We start from the raw sequence: 22,583 nt of genomic DNA on the forward strand, positions 1-22,583 counted from the left end.
TCTGGTCTTGAGAAGGCTTGGGGTTCATCAGCCCTACTAATGTTAATTGTTGCTTGTTTTGAGTTTGACTCAGCAATTTATTGTAATTTCTTTTTGTTTTAAGTTTCATTTATTTATTGATAGCATTTTGTGGTAGTTTTACACTTGTAAGATCATTTGACTTTATTTTTGTTCATTATTGGCTTAATGAAGCAATTTACCCTTCTTTGAAAAACCTGTTTTGTGGTTTTCTGTTGGTTTTTTATTGACATAGTCTATTTCATGAAAAAAATTAAATCTTTTCGTTTTTTTCTATTGGAATCCATAGTTTGGCTTGCAATTTGTATGCAGGGAGAAACTTTTTAACAATTTTTAATCCTGACACAAATAGTATTTTTAATTTAATTTTATACCCCCTCAAGTTAACCTGAAAAAAAAAACAGAAAAAAAAACTTAATATCAATCCCAAAAGATTCTATCTATGCTCTCTGACAACCTGGATCGACTTACACTCTTTTATTTATCTAAATTGCAAGAACAGAAGTAGTAATAACCCAAAAGTTTCAACTCAATACCCCCAGTTGTTCTCGATATATAGCTGAAGTGTCTAATTGGCAAACCATAAAAAAATGCCTTTTGATTTGGTTTCAAAGCAACGTTTAATTTTAAAACATAATAGGTCATTTACATAATTGTGTGGAGTTGACATCCTCAATATCCCGAAGGACGTTGTTATGCTGAACAAAATGGTTGTCTAAAAATTTTGACTGAATGTGTGTGGAAAATGAATGGCTTGAGAGAAGGGCTGCTTGCCCTCCAATCTCTTTTTACTCTTAACAAGGGCAAGAACTTTTAGTTTTAAAAGAAATTAGCTCCTTTAAATGTTTCAATGATATTTCTTGCTATTATAGAGAGGTGCTGCCTATGATATTACTTTTATGCCCTTTTCAAAACCTGCATGCATACAGTTTTTTCGTTTAATTGAAGGTTCCCCTAAACGTTCCCTAAAAGTTTCACCTGAATACCCATAGAGCCATCAGCTACAGTAACTGCAGTGGTAGTATTAGAAGCACACACATAGTGCTTTCTGGTTAGTTCAAAATCCACCACATCTTACTCATAAAGGTCTAACTTAATAATATAAGTTGTTCTTGAGATGTTGCTTTGTCACCTTTTGAACCTTTTTTTCCCCATGCTCATAATTTGTTTTGATTTAGTTCAAAATCCGCCTAAATATTAATTACGTTTAATTACTGAAGGCATGTTATATGCTCTTTGGACAATTGGTTACAAAATAGCTATCTCACAATTTTGTTCGAATGCGCTTAGGGAAAAGAGGATGTCAGTTAGGCGAAGGGAGGAAGGGCTACTTTCCCTCCATTACATTTGACTCTTAAAAGAGAACTAGAAGCATACATTTCCAATCAAATGAGCCTCCTATAAAGATCACCACACCACCCATTCCATAAACACCTTATGTGCCCCGGGTTGTGACTTACAACCCTTACTCCCGGACTATGGGGGATTGTGAAAACCCCAAAGGCATTGTTATGCGATCTTTCGACTATTTTTGAAGAAATGACCATCTCAAAATTTTATCGGATGCATTTAGAGAAAATACGACGTGAGAGAGGAGAGGGATAGCTGCCCTCTGATCATTTTGACTCTTGAAAATGGCAATTCAACTTCCGATTTTCAATCCAATTAGCCCTCTCTGGAATTTATACGACCCCCTTTCTATAAAAGCCCTATATGCCATCGGGGCATAACTTACAACCCATGTCTGTGGGGAGGGAGGTTTCTCATCTTCAAAAATAATTTCTGGACCTTTAAACTACATCAGACAAAATATCTATCTCGAAATTTGTATTGGAAGTGTTTGGAAAAATTCTGGGCGTATAGAGGAGGGGGTTGCCCTCCTAACACTTACGGCTATTAAAGATGGGACTAGCCCTTTCAATTTCCAATCGAACGAGCCCTTTTCGAAGTTTCTATGACAACAAATGGCCATCTTAAAATTTCCTATCCGATGCATTTCGGGAAAATATAACGTGTGTGTGTGTGGGGGGGGGGAGGTGCGCTCTGATCACTTTAACTCTTAAAAGAGTGTTAGAATTTCTGATTACCAATCCAATGAGCTCCATCCAAATTTTATACGACCCTTTCTATAAAATTTTTATATACACACAAGGCGTAACTTACAACCCTTGCCCTGAAGGCTGTGAGGGGTGGGGGAGCCATCCTCGAAGACATAATTTCTGGACCTTTTCAACTACGCTGAACAAAATGGCTATATCAAGATTTTGATTGGATGTGTTTCGGGAAAGATTTGTGTGTGTGTGAGGGGGGGGGGCTAATTCCCTCTAATTATTTTTTACTTTCAAAAAGGAAACTAGAACTTCTGAATACCAATCCAATGAGCCCTCTCCAAGGTTTTTAAAAGCACCCTTTCTATAAAAACACTATATGCCCACATGACATTACTTACAACGCTTTCCCTGAGGGCTGTGGTCATACTAACACCTCTATCCATAAAATATTTAATAAAATTCTACAGTCTACGAGTTACTGTTTATCTCGCTCAGGCTAAGCTGATTATTTCTGATTGGACACAGAAAACCGGTTTCATTAAAATCAAGAACAAAGTATGGTCGCTATAACACGAGAATACAAAAAATTATCAAATAGCTCATGCCCTTTCACTCTACGGACGAAGACCCCTCTTGACCCCCCCCCCCCCCAATAAAATGCTGTGGCTACGACCCTGGAGCAACACAAAGGTGTAATAGCTTTGTAGTCTGATTCTGCAAGAGGTTACGGTATTTTTGTATTTTTAACTATAATTATTAGTATTTTAGCTAATTTTATCATATATTCTAAAGGCGAAGCGACATTGGGTTATAAGGAGCAAGGGGGTCAAGAATATAATATGGCTAGGACTATAGACAGTTGTGGGGGACCTGTAACTGTATTACAATTCACTATATGTGTCCAAGTTTTCACGAAAGCAGACCTGTATTATCCTAGGAATAGTTAAAGGTATTTAGTTGAATCATTTCAGGTAGGATAAAAAGGATGATGCTGAACAAAACAAAAAGAACTTATTTCTGCTTACTGTGAAGAAGGCGTCATAGGAACACCTCAGAAACGGTCAAGATTATTAAGATTAAACTTTCAGGGAATGCTGAGAGGATGTTGACCTATGTCAAAAGACACTACGTGGATTCAGGTTCTCAAAATAGTGTAACAGCAATATCTCAGGAATAGCTAAAGGTATCATGTTGAAACTTTCAGGGAATTCTGAGGGAGATGTTGAATAAAATCAAAAGATACTACGTATATCCAGGTTGTAAAAAGGATATATCTGGACAATATCAGGTATTGTTGTTGGCCTTGAATTTCACACTCATTAGCTGTCTCTATTTTAGGTTTCATCTATCTTAAAGACATAAATAGATAAAGATCTTCAGGAGCCAACGGTGGCATATAAGGCGTCGAATCAAAGTTCCAATTACTCGGACTTTTTAAACAAGGACTAGTAGCAACCCTATCTCATAACGTATCCACAGCGGGGATTGCTCCCTGGCCCACGTATTGCCAAAGATAACATCGATTTGCTGTACTACCACAGGGTTGGTCTATCTTAGTAATCTTTTGAATAAATACTCGTTCATAATTTATAATAACTTAATTATAATTCATTTGTTTAATAAAGTTTCACTGTAGCATACAATATAAAGCAAAATTGATCTTCAGATTCCCCAATTGACATGATCTTTTCGTATTTAAACATAAAAACAACAATTCAGGCGCTTTTTGTAACTGAGATTTAGCGTTATCTATCTACCCAATGACATTTTTCAAATTTGCTTTGCGTTTCTTATGATTCAAAAATACGAACAAAATTTACCAGATAAATGCAAAAATAGGAAACTGTGTCTTTTTGTGCAGCAAGTTTAGGTCATTCTTCAAGAAAAACTATAAAAATATATCAAATTGTTGTATCAGTGAATGGATATATGTGAAACTAATTAATACAATGACTTAAATATGGTGTTCTTTTGGTCCAAGTTACAGCTGTGTGACAAGAGCACACATCTGTAATTTGGCTTTAGATAAATCATACCCATTAAAGGGCATCACAAAACAACAGACTTAAAAGGATTTTAGCAACATGTAATCAAGTAGCTACAGGAGCACAAGTAGTAGTAGTAAGACGGCACTAGACCCTTAAGGTCCAAACCGGCGGTGCTGATCTATGTTTCATGGCCCTTCAGCCAGGAAGTGCAATGGGGGGTTGGGGGCCAACCATCCTGTGCTTTCGCACACCCTTCCTGCTTACCTTCCCCAGATTTTTCCAGGTACCCATTTAGAGCTGGGTAGACTCTGGCTGAGCTTACAGTCACGCCACTGATCCCTGTCCCAAACTAAATAACTGGTCAAAACTGGGATTGAACCCATGCCCCTTGGACACAGATTTCCCACCCCAGCGCGCCAACCACTAAGCCAGGACGGCATTACAGGAGCACCTTTTCCCTGTAATTAGAAAGTAGCCTTTGAAAGCTGTCATCTCGGAAAAAGCGTGCGGTACTTCAGGCATGCACGAAAAGAGAAAAGGAGTTTGCGCCCCCCTAAATATTAAAATTTATATAATCTTCCCCGTAATTTACCATACGGTTCATTTAATTCAGATTTACTTTGTACTTTCAATTTTAATGTTTTCCCAGAAGCATTTTCGATGAACCAGACTATAGCATTCGTTTTATCAATCTTCAACTACAAATTCTCCGCTGGTTTTGACATTTTTGCACTAGCAAATTATGGATGGTGCATTCCCACCATAGTATGTCAAATTTCTAATCACCTTTAACAGCATTTAAATGGGATATTTAATTATCACTTAATATGAAATCTTTTTAATTTAACATTTGAAAAGAAATGCCAATACCTACATCAATTCAAGACTACAAATATTTAGTAAAAATAGTCTTACTTCTGATGCTTTTTCTTTTTCTCTTTCCAGCTCCATCAAAGCTCTGTCTGATAGTGATGTCAGTTTTTCTTCTTTTTCGATTCGAAGTCGTTCACATTCTAACGCTTTCTCAGATAGTCTCTTCTCAAGATCTTGAATTCTTTTTTCAGATAAAGAGGAGCTCTCTTCAAGCATATTGACTAAATTGGCATTCTTGTCCTAAAAAAAAAAGAATAATTACATATATAGCTGTGAAACCATAGCTGCTCACATAAGAAGATTCCCTCCCCACAAAATCAAAGTAATAAACCGTCCACAACTTGCTCGAAGGCATTAATCACATTTCTCAAAACGAGAAAAAGAATGTCTACACTTGGTTTATGCTTTGTGTGAGCACAATCTCCGATACTTGTCTCACAGTTCTCGCAGCTGCATTTTTTTTCTCAAAAATAGAACAATCTTAAGCATAAAAGTTGCAAAGGAAAAAGCAAAGCATAAAAGATGTCTTCAAATTAAAACAGCAATAATGCACACAGTAAAGAAGTATATGAAATTGAGTAGAGAGCAGTGGAAAAAATTAGATCTTTAGTTTATTCTACGATAAAAGCAAGGAGCAGATTTTTTTTTACATTAAACACCAGAAAATGTTCTTAGAAATTAAATTTCACTTTCTGAAACTAGAGTTTTCAAATAAAACTAACAAAATCTTTTTCAAATTCAAAACAGATAATTGTTTAAAGAGGCGAACCGCCATGACGCAAGAACTAGGCGCGGATAGATAATGCTAACGTCTAGCCACATAAAAAAAACATTAGGCGCTATTCCTTGACCTATGTCGGCATTGTCAATGAAATTTTTGGGAATCTTCGGAAAAATACTGTCTGGCGAAAAGAACTACAGATTTTGAAAATTTCAGGTTAGAAATTAATCGAATTCTTCTTGTTTGAGAGGTAAGACAAAATGACTATTCGCAAAGGGTTGTAAACTAAATCTAAGTTATTGTAGTAGCCTAATGCTAACATTATCACTTTTATTTGTACAGTTGTGTTGCGGAGGAAGTACTTTGCGTTTATCATATTTTTTTAAATGTCACCAAGTTCAAGTTCTTTAACATTCAACAAAAACATTTTTGCACAAAACTATCAAATTAATGACCAACAGTGAGGTGAACTCATGTGTGGGTTAAACAATCAACAATAAATAAATAACACCATCTCCAACACCAGTATCAAAAGATGGTCCTTAAACTCTCCACATGGTAATAAAAATAAAATACCTCACGCATCAACTCATTTTATTTCTCGAGTTCTAAAAACTCAGCAGCTTCTATATATGTGTTGACCTCAGGCGGGATTAATAAACATAACTCTTGTTGGGGACCAAAAATGATGGTTTTCACTTCCCTTGGAGCAAGACTCTACAGCGTGTTCAAACCCTATACCATTGAAAATTAATTGCCATGCTTTCGTTACTTTGAGTTATGTTTCAGGAAAAAGCCTACGGTTTTTTCAAACTATATCATTAGAACTGCCTTGTCCAAAATCCCTTTAAAAAAAAGTTAATGTCCCTTTGCTTGAATAGCAAGAAAAATCTGCTGACTTGAAAAACAAGGAAAGTGGCTGAAACCACATTTAAATCGATTGCATCTTCTTTTTTTCCTTTCCTTGTTTTTGCTTCCCCCAAGCTAACCGGGCACTGGAACATCATGGAGACATTTGTAATGGTTTATTTAAAAGAAAATTACCCTACCTAGTGCATTTTGTTATTAAAAAAATATATTTAAATGTTACATTAAAGAACGAGCTTTAGCCCATAGTAAGCAATTGCATAAAGGATCGGTATTGTCAATTATAAATGGGGATTATTTAAGTCTCATCAGTATCATAGCAGTAAAGGTGGCTGAAACCTAGTAAAGAATAAACCACAGAACAAGGCACATACTGGCAACCAGGCACTTAGCTGCCTGATTCTCTGAGGTGCGTTTTTTTTTTACCCCGGACAATTACCCTTAACGTCTCCAAAATAGAGTTGGCAAAGAGAAAGCAAGACACAAGAAGAATTTCGTATAGGAATTCTGATAAATTCCCTCAGCGTAAAATCTCCCCTGAAAAATACACCCCCTGGAAACTTCCCCCCCCATGAAAAATTACCCCACTAGAAAATTCCATCAGGAGAAAATTCACCCCCACCCACCCAAAAAATGTATGCACACTTTCCAACAACAAATACTATATGTAAACAATGGGCAAATTTTGTACCCTCAATACCTTTCCCCAGGGGCTGTGGTTTGTCATGATGTCTCCAAAGACATATTTATTTGACCTTTCACCTATGCTGAACAAAATGGCTACCTCGTTTCATAAGACGATTTTGAGAAAAATGGTATGGGAGGGGGCTTAGTTGCCCTCCAATCTTTTAGTCTCTTAAAAAAGCACTAGAATTTTTAATTTCCGTTCGAATAAGCCCTGTCCTGATATTCAAGGACGACTGGGTCGATACGGTCGCCCCTGAAAAAACAACAACAAACAAACAGCAAGAGCTAAGAGCTCATATGGCACTCGTGACGAGGCCGGAAGATCCAAGAGCATAGAACTCATATGGTATGAGCTCTAGCAAAATTCTTCTGCTTATTTTTCCCACCAAGTTTCACCCCGATCCCTCCACTCTAAGCGTTTTCCAAGATTTTAGGTTCCTCCCCCCAATGTCACCAAATCCGGTCGGGATTTAAAATAAAAGCTCTGAGACACGATATCCTTCTAAATATCAAATTTCATTAACATCCGATCACCCGTTCGTAAGTTAAAAATATTTCATTTTTTCTAATTTTTCCGATTTAAATGTCCCCCCACTCCCCCCAGATGGTCAAATCGGGGAATCGACAATTTATAATTTAATCTGGTCTGGTTCCTGATACGCCTGCCAAATTTCATCGTCTTAGATTACCTGAAAGTGCCTAAACTAGCAAAACCGGGACAGACAGACAGACAGACCGACAGAATTTGCAATCGCTATATGTCACTTGGTAGATACCAAGTGCTATAAAAAAAATAAATAAATAAACACACATCCGTGATATTTCTTCTGGGAAAAAAAATACTTATTCCACATTCTTGCAGATAGGAGCTTGAAACCTCTGTAGTAGGGTTCTCTGATAAAATGAATCTAACGGTGTGTTTTTCATTAAGATTCTATGACTCTTAGAAGCGTTTCCTTTTTTTCGACAATCAGACCAATTTTCTCAGGCTCGCAGCCTTTGATGGGTAAGACTAAACTTAATGAAAATTATACATTTGAAATCAGCATAATAAGCCGATTCTTTTTATATATCTATTGGTATCAAAATCCGTTTTTTAGAGTTTCGGTTACTATTGAGCCGGGTCGCTCTTTACTTACAGTTCTTATACCAAAAACTGTTTGATATAAAGCCGTAATATACTTACGTCATCATAACTGAAATTGAGCAAAATTAAAACAATAACAAACAGTTCGTGGTAACGAACTGTAGGTAAGAGCCGACCCGACTCAATAGTAACCGAAACTCTAAAAAATGGAATTTTGATACCAATAGGCACATCAGAAGAATCGGATTTTTATGCTCATTTTAAATATAAAAGTTTGATCTTATCCATCAAAAGTTACCAGCCTAAGAAGATTTGCCTTATTTTCGAAAAAAGGGGGAAATACTCCTTAAAAGTTACAGAATCTTAATGAAAATCACACCATCGGATTCAGCGTATCAGAGAACTTTACTATAGAGGTTTCAAGCTCCTATCTGCAAAAATGTGGAATAAGTGTTTTTTGCCAGAAGAAAGATCAATGATGCGTATTTATTTGCTTTTCCCCCGGGGGTGACCGTATTGACCCAGTGGTCCTAGAATATCGCGAGAGGGCTCATCGGAACGAAGATTAAAAGTTCTAGTGCCCTTTTAATTAAAAACTAAATTTAATTAAATTAAAAAACTTTTTACATTAAAAAACTGCATTTTTATGTACAAACTTGATGAATGGACGTTCTCAAATTGAGTGCCAAAAAAGATATAAGCAGGATGAAAAAGCAGCAGCTCTAAATAAACGTCGAGTTTTAAAACGATACAGGATCAAACAGTTCGTGGTAACGAAATGTAAGTAAGAGGCGACCCGGCTCAATAGTGGCCGAAACACTAAAAGCCCAAAGGAACTGAACCCTGTGGCTTTCTTAAATTTCAAAGATATGCTTTAAAGTCAGTGCATTAAAAGTTCTCTCTGACGCGAATCGAACCCCGTTTTTCCGCGTGACAAGTGGGTATGCTTTCAATTGAATCATCAGAGACTTATAAATAAGTTACACATAATTAAAGTAAAGGACGAATAGTGAAGCCTATAATAACTGAATACTGCTAGGAGACTAAAGTTTGTAATAATAAATTACCAAGAAACAAAACTAAACCTTTAATGCTTTTATTGCATTTGCCAACTCTGATCTGAGCTTTTGTTCAGTCGGCGGTACAAACTTGAGACTGAGATGGACTAAACGACGAAATCCGTTCAGCTCAACAATGTCAACTTGAGCCATGCTTACATCTTTGGTCATTATTAAAGAAAACCTGAAAAGTATGAACGGAGCCAAAACTTTTCGAATATAAATAGGCTTCAAGCTATGATCGATCACTGGACTGTATGTTCGCAGATAAAGTTAGAAACAAGAAAACCTATTAAAACCTATAAAAAAAGAGATAATCTACTACGCATCTGTTCGCAAGAAAAACTGTAGATCTTTGACGTCCTATCTAGCACATTACGTAACATCTAACGTTTACCGGTCTAGCATTATGATTAGATAAAAAAAAAAACAAGTTTTTTTTTTAACTGAAAGTAAGGAGCGACACTAAAACTTAAAACGAACAGAAATTACTCCGTGCATGAAAGGGGCTGTTCCTTCCTCAACATCCCGCTCTTTACGCTAAAGTTTCACTCTTTTTCTCAATTCTACTTTATTAAACAGCAAATAACTTTAGCGTAAAGAGCGGGACGCCGAGGGAGGAACAGCCCCTTTCATACACGGAGTAATTTCTGTTCGTTTTAAGTTTTAATGTTGCTCCTTACTTTCAGTTAAAAACTTGTTTTTTTTATCTAATTTCTGAACGTTTTTGAATTAATGCATGTTTTTATTTTGGCTCTCCGAAAATGAATAATTAAAACGAAATTTGCGTATTAACTTTTTTTTTGCTAAATGGCTTTCTCTTAGTTTTGAATTGATCAGACGATTTTGAGAAAAAGGGTGGGAGAGGAGGCCTAGTTGCCCACCAATTTTTCAGTTACTTAAAAAGGCAACTAGAATTTAATTTTTAACGAACGTTTTTATTAGTAAAAAATATACTCATAAAATGTATATGAGGGGGTTTGCCCCCCGTTAATACCTCAATCTTTACACTAAAGCTTTAATTTTGTCCCAATGCTTTAAGATTGACCCTGAATCACAAAGGCTGTAGAATAAATAGTTGAAATTACTAAAAATACTTTTTGCGTAAAGAGTGAGCTATTTAGGAGGAGATGGACCCCCCATTTGCGTAATAATCTCTGTTCGTTTTAATGCTGGTCCTTACTTTCAATTGAAAAAACTTTTTCATATTTATTTTTTTATAAAGTAATGCTAGAAAATCCTGCTTCCCCTTCATGGAATTTCTCTTCTCCCATGACAAATTCCTCCAAGGGAAGATCCTCCCACGTAGCCCCCTCCCCTCAACCCCCCAACCAAAAATCATCCTGAAAAGGTCTGTATGTACACTTCCAAATAAGCATTACTGTATGTGAACGCTGGCCAAAGTTTGTAACTTGCAGTCCCTCCCCTGGGAACTGTGGGGGAGTAAGTGAGCCCCAAAGACATAGTTATGTTTTTCGACTATGATGAACAAAATGGCTATCTCAAAATTTTGATCCGTTGACTTTGGGGAAAAAATAAGCGTGGGAGGGGGCCTAGGTGCCCTCTAATTTTTTTGGTCACTTAAAAAAAGCACTAAAACTTTTAACTTCCGTTAGAATGAGCTCTCTCGCGACATTCTAGGGCCGCTTGGTCGATACGATCACCCCTGGGAAAAAAAAAAACAAACAAATAAACACGCACCCGTGATCGGTCTTTTGGCAAAAATACTAAGTTCCACATTTTTGTAGATAAGAGCTTGAAAATTCTACAGTAGAGTTATCTGATTCGCTGAATGCGATGGTGTGATTTACGACTTTTAGGGGGTGTTTCCCCCTATTTTCAAAAACAAGGCAAATTGTCCCAGGCTCGTAACTTTTGATGAGTAAGACTAAATTTGATGAAACCTATATATTTAAAATCAGCATAAAAATCCAATTCTTTTGATATATCTGTTGGTATCAAAATTCCGTTTTTTAGAGTTTTGTTTACTACTGAGCTGGGTCGCTCCTTACTACAGTTCGTTACCACGAACTGTTTGATTCAGCCATTCTGAAAATATCTGTTGCTATAATTTTCATCACATATGCTTAGACTTAGTGTTCTAATGGATAAACTTTAGTGCTTAAATGGAGCAAATGTTAGACCCGAAAGTCCAGCAAACCCTTTATTTGAACTATGTATAAGTAATTTTTATTAGACTTGAGCATTATATAGCTTTTTTTAGACAAACAAGGGTTTAATGGGTTGTTTTATAGCTTTACAATGGTTTCAAATATGGGGCAGGGTTTACCAGACAAGAGAAGCGCCAAGGAATTTTCCATGTCAGAGTACTTTCCGAGGACTGGGAGCTGTGTATTGTATAAGAAGTAACAGGCTAATGTATTTATGGAAGTGAGAACATCAATAAGGACCGTAAATTTAAATATTCCCGTAATTTTTTATCCAATGAAACAAGAAGTTGATGATTAATAGCAATTATAAATGATAATTTACGAGAATTTAGGGGTTGGGGCAACATTCATTTTTCAAAATATAAAGGAGATGCAAATCTATTGTTTTTTTTTTTCAATAAAAACACTAGGAAAGATAATTTTGAATGTGAATGAACCCCCCCCCTAAAAAAAGAATATATTTTACAAAATCTAAGTGTGGTGGGGTGGCAAAAAATATAGGAGGGGGGGGGTCTTTTATCTTCCCCTAAAAGATTGAAGCCACTGACTAATAGCGAGCAGTAATCCACGCATCCTCTTTTTCTGGGCAAAACTAGATCACGAGATAAAAAGAGATCAATAAACATATTACTCTCAAAGAAACCATATTGTGAATACGATTACTCGTATTTTGTATAATTTCAAACTGGCATTGGGTTGAGAAAAATATGCTCAAAACTCTTAAAAATAAGTTTTCTAAAGATCAAACCATCATTATTAAATGAGAATTCCAAAAAACAGCTTACTAAGTCACATTATAATAGCAAGACATATTTTTATAAAGGAGTAATAAAAAAGTAGCCCGGGCAAAGCAATAATAAAACACAATCTTATTATTCTACTCTGGAGAAGAAGAAACTTATTTTCCATAACACTCCTCAAACCTAATAATTACTTAGAAAAAGAAACACAAATATATTAATTTTAATTTTTGATTGGTAAACTGAGCCCACTGACAAAGACTCAAAAGTGTCTATTTTTAGACTTTCAGTCTCCTCATAAGACAATTTTTCTCTTGCCACACAAATCAGAAATTTACCAACTTGTATCTTACAAAGAGCTTCTGTATACATATATTTCAGAAACCAGGCTCCTTGTACAGCATCAAGAAACTAGAAAAGACACACGAATTTGATTTCAAACCTGTAAACATTGCAATGAGTATATTGGTACCGCCTAAATACCATGTGAGCACAATTACATGCACACATCTGTATACAGGGGACTTCCGAGACTTAGTCAACAAACATTCCTTAAAAAATGATCCTTCTTTCGTTTTTTTCAAATCCATGGACAAATTTATTACCCACAACCCTCCCCAAGGATTAGGACTCTGAGCACCTACAACAAAAATATCTTTAATAGCTAATGTGGCAGATGTGCATTAATGCATAAAAGACAAGCCATTTATTTCCAGACCTTGTCAAGGAATGTTACACAATGTAAGTTTTACAATGAGTTGTTTACAGTCAAAATTGGAAAATTATGCACTTTAAAGCCATTTTTTTCTCCATTTTTCTAAGGAGTGTTTCCTTAAAACATATCATGGAAAGAGACCTCCCCCACTCCTTTGTGTGGACGTCTGAAGTTCAATCTAGTTATACTTAAGAATACTTTATTATTTGCCAGAACGGTCATACTGTTTCAAAAACCAGAAAGAGACAAGAAGTGTATCCAATCCATGTTAAACCGGCCTGAGACAACAAATGTGTCTGAGAAGTTCAACCCCCCCCCCCAGCTACAAAAATATTGCGAGCTCTTACCTTGGATTTTGTTCATTCTCTTCGACCATGCATTTTTCCAACAATTGAATAGTTTGTTTTGGGAAAGATAAGAAATCAACTAAAAGACCCTGGCTGTTCTTTAAAATACTGAAATCATCTTCACAAATTTTCAAGGAATAGAAAAAAAACGGGTTTGATTCGTCCACTATTTCGAAAATAACTGCCTAGAAAAAATAATGCATGCACAAGCTATGTATCGACTGCTTAAATTAGTTGCACCGGAAAACACAATTTACTAGTATACATTATTGCATATACCTTGATGTGAATATGACTTTCTTCTTCTTTATTTAATTATGAATAGAAATTCGGATGTTTTTGAGTTAAAACTAAATATTTTTAGAACACATAATGTTTTGTATAAGAGTACAATACTTGCCTAAAAACAGCCCAAATATAGCCTACACAATTTAATTGGTTAAGTGTTGAGGCATCATACATAACATAATAAGAAAGATTCAGTTAATACAATATTACAGCCTTTGTCTTACAGTTAATGAGTGAACTTGTTTGGCATTTTTTATCTTAACACAGCAGATGCATTAAAATGTTTGATTCTCTGTAAGTATTCTTAAGAGCATAAGGTAATTTGAATTGAATACAAACGAGGCTCCAGTAGTCTTGCCCTGAATTTTCTACAGTTGAAATTGTTCCCGTTTGGGTTTTAGCCGTACCTTTTTAATGGCGTACGTAAATTACACCTTGTGAACTAGCATAGGTAAAAAATAAGTTCATATGACCAAAATATGAGTTTTCAACGATTATAAGAAATATTTGTTTTATATAATGGCTCTTACCCAATCAAGGAAAAAAAAAACTATACCTGTATGTTGTTCGCTATGGTGCATTGATAAAAGAAGTCAACTTTAAAAGAGTTCTTAAAATAGTGATAATGATCCAATGTCCAAAAACTTACTGGAATTATAGTAACGCCCTTAACAAACTATAGAGAAATGTTAAAAAAGAGAACACTTTGAAGCTAAATTCAAAGAAGCTTGTGGCAGGAATTCAAAAACATGAAAAGTGATTAAAAAATTTTTAAAGCGTAGTGTCAACAGTAAATTCTGCTTTCACCGACGGATTTTTAACTCAATAAACCAGGAGAGTTATGTCATGCCCTTTCTCAACACTTTGGTACTATTGATAGTCCAGGAAGGGAACGGTTTGACCCAGAACAAATTGCAAGAGAAGTGATTTTTTGACTATCCAAACTTAGGAAAATGTGCTGATTCAAATACGCAGAGTTTGCTCAACTAGCTGTTTCACAAATATGTTATTCTTAGGTTCAGGTTGGCTTTGAGCAGTAAATTCCTGCTACCAACTTGGATGTGGTCATTCAAGTATATTGGGAAATAACCACTTCCTTACTTATATACTTTTGTAGACCGGAAAGACGTGGCTGACCTGAGGTATAAAAGATACATTTTATTGTATCTAGCAACTTTTTGGTACTATTATTCTCGGGGGACTTCTGGTCCTTTTTACTTAGGAGTACTTTGGAATATTGTAAGTGCCCTAAACGTTTTATAGTTTATAATTATATTATTGTGTTCGTTTATTCTGTCGGAAAAATAGTCCCCGTGGCATATACATATATATATAACCAGATCCCTGTATTGTTGTTGAGATCAATAAAAGTACATTTAGCCTTTCTTTAAAGTTTTTTGAGCTTCTCATCTATGCTCAGCAGCTACACCCTGCATAATTAGTCTGGCCAACCTTAAGGAAAGTCTACCCTAGTTTTAATCATTCTTAAGACCATACCCCATAACCCCTCCAAGGGCCAGATTAACAACCACGTGAGGCAGATAACAACCAATTTACTTTACTACAGTAGCAAGCCCTTGCAAGCAACACTTTTGGTGTGCTACTGATTTATTTTGTTTCTTTTTTTAAAAATAAATTATTACTATTACTAAGAAAATAGATGCATGACTAATGCAATAATTAAATATATTAAACTAAAAATCAATGAACTAAGTAAGCTAAATATGAATTAAATATGGAGAGATAAAGGCAAACAAAAATATTTGTAGAGATGCAACCAATTAAAGAATTTTGGGATGGAATTTTTTTTTGGCCTCTTTTCCAGCGATAAGCCCAAGAGCCTCCAAATTACTACTGAAAAAAATAGTTCCACTTTACATTGCATAAAAATTTTCAATGAAATATTTTATTTAGTATTTGATTTTGGCTAAGCAGAAATTTCAACAATATAATTCACCATGACTAGCATCAATATGGCTTGAGGCAGATAATGACGAAGAGCAGCATAGTAAAATTATCGCGACCCCTCCTAAGGAAATATCTATTGCTTTCTCTTGGATCCACAATAGTCAAAGTGTGCAATTTTTTCCACAATACACTCCCATTTTACTATAGGCTCCAACCATCAAAACCAAAATCCAATAAAACTGCAACCGATATTCTAAAATTTATCAAAGGTAAGTAACACTTGTTTCAAATGTTAGCCCCTAATTACAATCCTAATTACAGCCCCTAAAAAATAGCGGTATAGTTTCTAGACATGTAACTAGAAACATATCTCGGATATTAAAATTATCAAGCCATTGCCCCAAAGCCTTGTGCAGCTAAAATTTGACACAAGTTATTTGGTTCAAAATTTCCCCTCTATTGACTCTGGTTACTAGAACAAATCGCTAGTTATATCATATTCCTAACAAATCTAGTGGTAGTCATTAAAACAAGTCCTCAAACACATTTTGTGAGAATACTTTCTCAATGTCCTTCCTGTGAGTAGTCAGGCCTCTGCTTAACTCCTTAAACAATGAATGTGATATTTTATATGTGATATTGTGATATTATGTATGCAATTGTTTTAACAATATTTTTGTTTCTTTGTTCTCACATTAACTTTAAGCCACCTCCAAAAAAAGAAGCAACAAATCTGTAAAAACAATGTACACCATATACCTTTAATGATCCATTTGGATGCTGATACACATTTCCAATGGTAAAAGTTAGTTTTGAAAACCTTTCCAAGTTCTCATCAATAACATGGAACTTCAACTGCTCTCCAAATACTTTGTCCATCTAAAAAATAATTTAATGGTAACTACAAAAACTTATAAAGACTGAAATGAATACAAGCAAGCCAGAATTAATTCAGCATCAGAAACTACCTCTAAGTTTATGCATAGCATAGCATGCATAAGTTTATGCATGATGATAGCAGGTAGGGGGGTAACCATACTACAAATTTGTCTAAACGTCTCACTATTACTACTGCTACTACTGATAGCTTATGGCAGCAGAGGATGATCTTCTTCAGCCCTTCTCTGCTTTGACTTTCTCTTGGTAATACTTATAATGAATTTTCTAGTTCCCGTAATTTTCTTTATCATGGCCTTTTCCTGCCCCCTTTAAGGACATCAGGTTTTTTGCTTGGCATCATCTGAATTGCCAGAAAGCCAAAGTTATTTTAACGTATTCTTGTAATGCTACCCACTGAATTTGAAAATTTCTAAACTGGATCATAGAATAAGTGAAAGTGAACAGAAACATGCTTCTGAAGTCAATAGAAACAGTAATGCTGTCAAGACAGAAACATCCAGAGCCAAACCCTAAAAAAAATGTTGATAAGTGTTTAACCTGCAGTGCAAACTTAGACAAAAGTTCATTAGCACTAAACTGAATGACTTTGAAAATGTGTGTGCAGCATGCCGAAAACTAAATGACTCTGAATATGACCTACTGAGTAAAATGGTGGAAAGCAAGTCCCCAGAGGGCTTCATATCATGGTGCTTCAGCCACCAAGATCATATCTATTGTGGGCAATAGACTAACCAAGCTGCAACAAAGCATAAACCAGTCCATTGTGCATTCAGCAGAAAGTCTGAGAACCAAGCTAACAACCATCTGTGAAGAAGTAAACATGGTCAAATCATCTCTCATCACTAAGTGTAGCACTGATGATGCCCAACAAATTGTGCAAAGTGAAGGTTTGAAGTGACAGTCATTAGAGTTGGATGTTGATTGTATTGTTTGTGCTAAAAAAGACTGAAAGAATAGAAAAAAATAATGTAATTGCTTATGGTATACAACCCTCCCAGGATGAAAGCAGAGCTATTCTTTTGATCCTAGAGAAGGATTTAGTATAAAGTGTGGCTCAGTAACCAACATAAAAATACTCCTGCCTTTCATCAGAGAGGGATCAATGGTGAAGCTATCAGGTAGCTACCCACCACCAGTCCTATTCACAGTTAGGTCCTTATTATTAAAAAGGAAAATTCTAAAGAAATCTTTGAGAAGAAAGGGGCAATACAATTTAGAAACAACAAGTCAAGGCAAGACCATGCCTGCCACAAAACACTTGTAGAAGAGCTTAAAGTCAGAACTACTGCAGGGGAGATAAACTTAGCTATTTGCAACTTTCCAATTGTGTCAAAAAGTGGACCAAGCCAAAGGGAAGCACCCCAGTTCCAGTTGGTGCCCATGCAGCACTAAACCTGCATAATAGGTGACTTGTTTATAGGATTGTAAATAAAGTGTCCAGTTATAGTGAGCATAGTATAGGACTAAGTGAAAGTGTTCAAGACCTACAGCAAAGTTCTTGTGTATTCTTGCATGATGATGAGTTATCCCCAACTGCAATGGATACATCCTTGACATTCACTACCACTAGTTCTAGTATCACATGCCAAGACTCTCAGTTGGATGGTACACCCTTTGAGCTGATTAAAGAGGATCAGCCACTACCAGGTACAAATAGAAGTCAACATGTAAGTCCAGACTTTTCTATTTTTCTATCTAATGTTGACCAACTAACAAACAAATTACGGGAACCTAGAAGTCTGGTGTCCCAAAAAGACTATGAGCTGGTTTTATTAACAGAATTCAAGAACAAGGCTAGGAGATTCTCATATTAATATGCCTGGTTACCAAGTTGTTTCTAGCCTTTCTTGTACAGGATGCAAGCACTGTGTTCTGGCTCTGATCAAAAATGCACGTGCAGTATGTGAGCTGAGCATTGAGGCAAAGCATGAAGTTCATTTGTTCACAATATTCCCTTGAGAATTTAAAGATTTAATCACAAGACTTCAAAATCTGAATATATAGAACATAACACTATAGTTAGCCCACTAAAATATTACTTAGGATACCCTAAAATTGATGAAAACACAAATAATAAGGAGAAATGGCTTTATCTCACAGATTAGGGGCAAATATCCAGGGGTCCAAATTAAGTATGTGAAAGAGAGAGAGAGAGAGAGAGATCCATATATTTAAAGCTATCATAGCATAGCTAAATTCAGTTTTTTTTTTTTTCAAAATCATACATTTAAACGAAAATCACACACTACAACTCAACATTGAAAATTGATGTGAAGAAAGGCACAATAAGCTGGCATAACAATTAGTTTGTACTTTAAAGGGGTAGAAGTTTATCTTGTAACCAAGTTTGGCTATTGGAAGGGACTGGTTGGGGTAGTAGTGATCAGTGGCTCTTATTGGCTAGGGCAAATTTTCCCAATTGCTGATTAAGGTGTTTAAGCTGGACTTTAAGTGGAGATAAATTTCATTTAGCAAGGGCTTGATCATAGGGTATGTCGTGTTTTGGAGTAGAATCCTTGTTGCTCTTTTCTGTACAGACTCTATGTCATGTAATAGGTATGCTGTGTGGATAGCAGATGGACCCCACACTGGGCATGCATACTCAAGCAGCAGGGAAGCATAACACAGTATGCACATGGGTTTGTTTACAAATACCCAATTAAAATAAAATCTCTGAAAAAATTGTTACTGCTGAATCTGTGGACATCTTCAAACAAAGACAGTGTGTTGAGTGGTCCTCTAGAAAGTGTAAACTCAACTGGAAAGCTATGGATCAGCACAGTGCACCAGGTCACTAGAGAATTCAACTCAAATTGTAAACTCTAGAGCTCTACAAGGAGAAATCTTTTTATTACTCAAAGTCTCAATTTAAGGCAAAGTAATTTCAGGTAAAGCTTTAAATGTATGTCCAAGATTAGGCTCCACTGTTAACTATTAGTGTATTTAAAATTGTGAGTATTGTATAGGTTTAAATATTCAAGCCAATCACACATGTTACTTATTTAGGAGAATTATACAGTTCCAATAGAGAAACAATCCACTTTCTAAATGGTATAACAGTGATTTTATGATGATTTAGCTGTTGAAGTAGTGATTAGCTGTCTGAGTATAGGGTATCTTACCCTATCTTTTTTAATTTATAGGTACTGCCAAAATGCAAAAGGAACCATTTGTCACTATACATTTTGAAATATCTTTTAGTTTTATTGATTCAAAATAGAAATTGTGATGGTAGCAATTACTACATTTGGAAAGATTATAAAAAGACACAACAAGTAATATGTTTACCTGGGTGTTACTGCAGGATGACTCTTCTTCAGAGGGAAGCACTAGGTTATACAGCTCTGAAAACAACTTAAAAAAAAAAAAAAATCAAAAATACACTGCTTGTGTTAGTCCTAGGACATCTAGGCTTTACTTTACCCTTATCCCTCTCTGCTAATGTTTAAACTTATAGCTCAAATCATTGAGTCCATCATTGGACTCAAAACTTACCGTTTCATTATAAATCCATTTTTTAATGTTATATTATCCACAAGCAGTGATATTCCACAATTAAATTGGATAAATAAATTTTGACAATATTATGGTGTTATCTTCTTCCTTGTTGCCAAAATTTCAATTAAAGCATGTGTTTTTGGTTGTTTTTAACAAAATAATAGGATATTCGAAATTTGCAAATCTGAAATAGTTTAGAAACAAATTTGGGCTATATATTTGCACATTAGGGGGGTGGGGGTAAAGCATAGGATATATTAAATATGTAAACTAACAATTGCTGTATTTAATATAGTTAAATTTGTAGCAAATAGTATAACTGGCATTTGTAATAGCTGGCTTTCATATTTTTGATCAAAAATGTATGCTTGTATTTAAAGTTTGATGTCAAGAAAGAAGAAAATACTATAACATTCAATTATTTATACAATTTAATCATTTATTTATTCAACATTTATTTATTCAATTTAATCATGCAAAATCACTGCTTGTGGATAATATAACATTAAAGAAATGGATTTATAACAAAACAGTAAGTTTGAGTCCAATGTTATAAAGTCTGACACCAATGTTTTAAGCCTTTTTTATACTCCATATTTAGGTCATTTTTAAGAGGTCAAAAAGTGTTTAAATCTGAATTTCCAGTAGAAGCAATTATTATATTTGTAAAGAGCATAAAAAATGCATCAAGTGGTATATTCACTTTATATGAAAACTAGTAATACTATTTGCTATAAATTAACCATCTTACTTCCTAAATTATCAGTAGGCTATTGTTCTATTAATATGTATTTAGTAGGTGGTATTGATGGTGTTTAACTAGCCTATGAGTTTAGATTAGGCCTATTTGAAAATGGAAAATGCAGTTAGGCTAAATTCATGTCTCATTTCCAGGGTTGTGTTTAAAAAAAATTGTACAATAGCAAACAATGTGAAGATAAAAATTCTCCCCCAACAAAATATGTTAACTATGATTCTTCTAAATGGCCTAAAACAGAGTGAGTGATGTTTTCTTAACATGTTTCCTTATGTACTGGACTGCTCCTAGAATTGCACTGGAAAGTGACCTGTGGAAAAATATATAGAAAACACATAACTTGGAATATATTTTTGTACGTTAGGGGGGTAGGGTAAAGATAAGTAATGTATAGATAAGTAAGTATCTTATGAAGTAGAGATAAGTAGCCTAGGTAAGATAGGTAAGATAGCCTAGGTAAAGATAAGTAGCCTAATGTGTAAGCTTAAGTAATATACAATATCTTAAAGATAGTTTCAAAATTATATTGTGTTTATTTTTGAGGAGGAGTCGTTCTGCATTAGTACCTTTACCTAAACATTCATCCAAACATCCACTAGGCCTAATAATTTTGAATCTGGCTGGTCATTGGAAGACACCTTAGTATAATAATAAAAAAGAAGTACTAACAATCAACCTTGCTCAATCAAAACATAAAAAGCAAAGAATGTTAGGCTTCCAACAGTTTAATTCAAATTATTTGCTGTACATGCCATATTTTTTTTTGTAGATAATTCGGGCCAAAAATAAAAATAATGATGGGGCCAAAAGATGATTTGACTACAGTTGCTGCTTTGACAAAAAAGGTAAGAAAACATAAAGGAAAACGGTGAAATTTTTTAGAGGTTGAAGGAATAGGGGAATTATAAAATGTTTATTCTAACAATGCTGTAGCCTACATGATTTTTGAGAGTGAGCAGTTCATCTGTCCGATATAAAAGAGGGGTGACCACGACCAAAAACTCCTCCCCTACGGTTGCTGTTACATTGCACCAGATAAATAAAGTTGAATTGATTGGAAATGTCCTAGAATTGTAAAATAAAAATTATTGAGGTTTAGCATTACCTATCTATCAGGACCGTATCAAAGACTTTTTTAGAGTGAGGGGTTGTTTTCATTGGGAAGGCGTAGATTACAAGAATATCATAAAAAAGGTTTAAAAACTTACTTTAATCGCATTTTTGCTACTTTTTTAGGGTCGGATAAAAATTTCAGGGAGGGCCAAACCCAATAGCCACCTTTTCCAAGATACAAAATTGGCTATTATATAAGCCACTGAGCTGTCATTAGCGACAAGGCAGAACAGAATCACTGTTTTCTCAGAGCAGAGAAGATTCTAGGGGATCAAATACTAGTTTTAGGACTAAATTATATCTGCTTAACAAACATCTCATTTTAAAGCCCTTTTTTCTCTGTTTTATATTATATACGTCTTAACACGTTTAAATCACTAGTTGAATTCATTGTAAGTTCTCAGATAAAGCTTTTCTGAGAAATTCAAAATCCTTGCTACAATAAAGTGGATGATGGCTTTGCTTTGGGTTATTATGCCCTCTGCGATATTTTTATTAAGTGAAAAACAATAGTCCTTGGATTTTTCATAAAATTCAATATTTTCTCATTGTTACAGCTCTTTGTGACTTTCTTATTTAACAAAACCATTTTTTTTATCGCCCTGCTCAAAATTCAATTGATAATGTCAAAGGATGAGAACAAGGTTCCTATTCATCTCAAAGCGTGGAGTGCTATCATCAGACAGATTAGAAATTTCGAAGGAAAATTGTTGTAAAGTCAATCTAAGGCTGTCATATTTGAAGAAAATGAACGGTAAAGGTAATAGAGTAGTGGCTTTTTAGAAGAAGATATGGT

The 22,583-nt window shown here is 35.1% G+C and overlaps 1 protein-coding gene across 1 annotated transcript in view; it reads right to left on the reverse strand.

Annotated features, from left to right (window-relative positions):
• LOC136039101 (spindle assembly abnormal protein 6 homolog) overlaps window positions 1-22,583 on the reverse strand; it is a 70,362-nt gene that overhangs the window by 40,919 nt on the left and 6,860 nt on the right. The window contains exons 2-6 of the mRNA XM_065722585.1: window positions 21,613-21,739; window positions 16,279-16,398; window positions 13,324-13,508; window positions 9,378-9,534; window positions 4,973-5,170 (exon numbers count right to left, since the gene is read on the reverse strand). Of these exons, the coding sequence (XP_065578657.1) occupies window positions 4,973-5,170; window positions 9,378-9,534; window positions 13,324-13,508; window positions 16,279-16,398; window positions 21,613-21,739 (787 nt within the window). The remainder of the gene's footprint in view (window positions 1-4,972; window positions 5,171-9,377; window positions 9,535-13,323; window positions 13,509-16,278; window positions 16,399-21,612; window positions 21,740-22,583) is intronic.

Source organism: Artemia franciscana, chromosome 19, assembly GCF_032884065.1.
Source record: "Artemia franciscana chromosome 19, ASM3288406v1, whole genome shotgun sequence".
NCBI classification, from domain to species: domain Eukaryota; kingdom Metazoa; phylum Arthropoda; class Branchiopoda; order Anostraca; family Artemiidae; genus Artemia; species Artemia franciscana.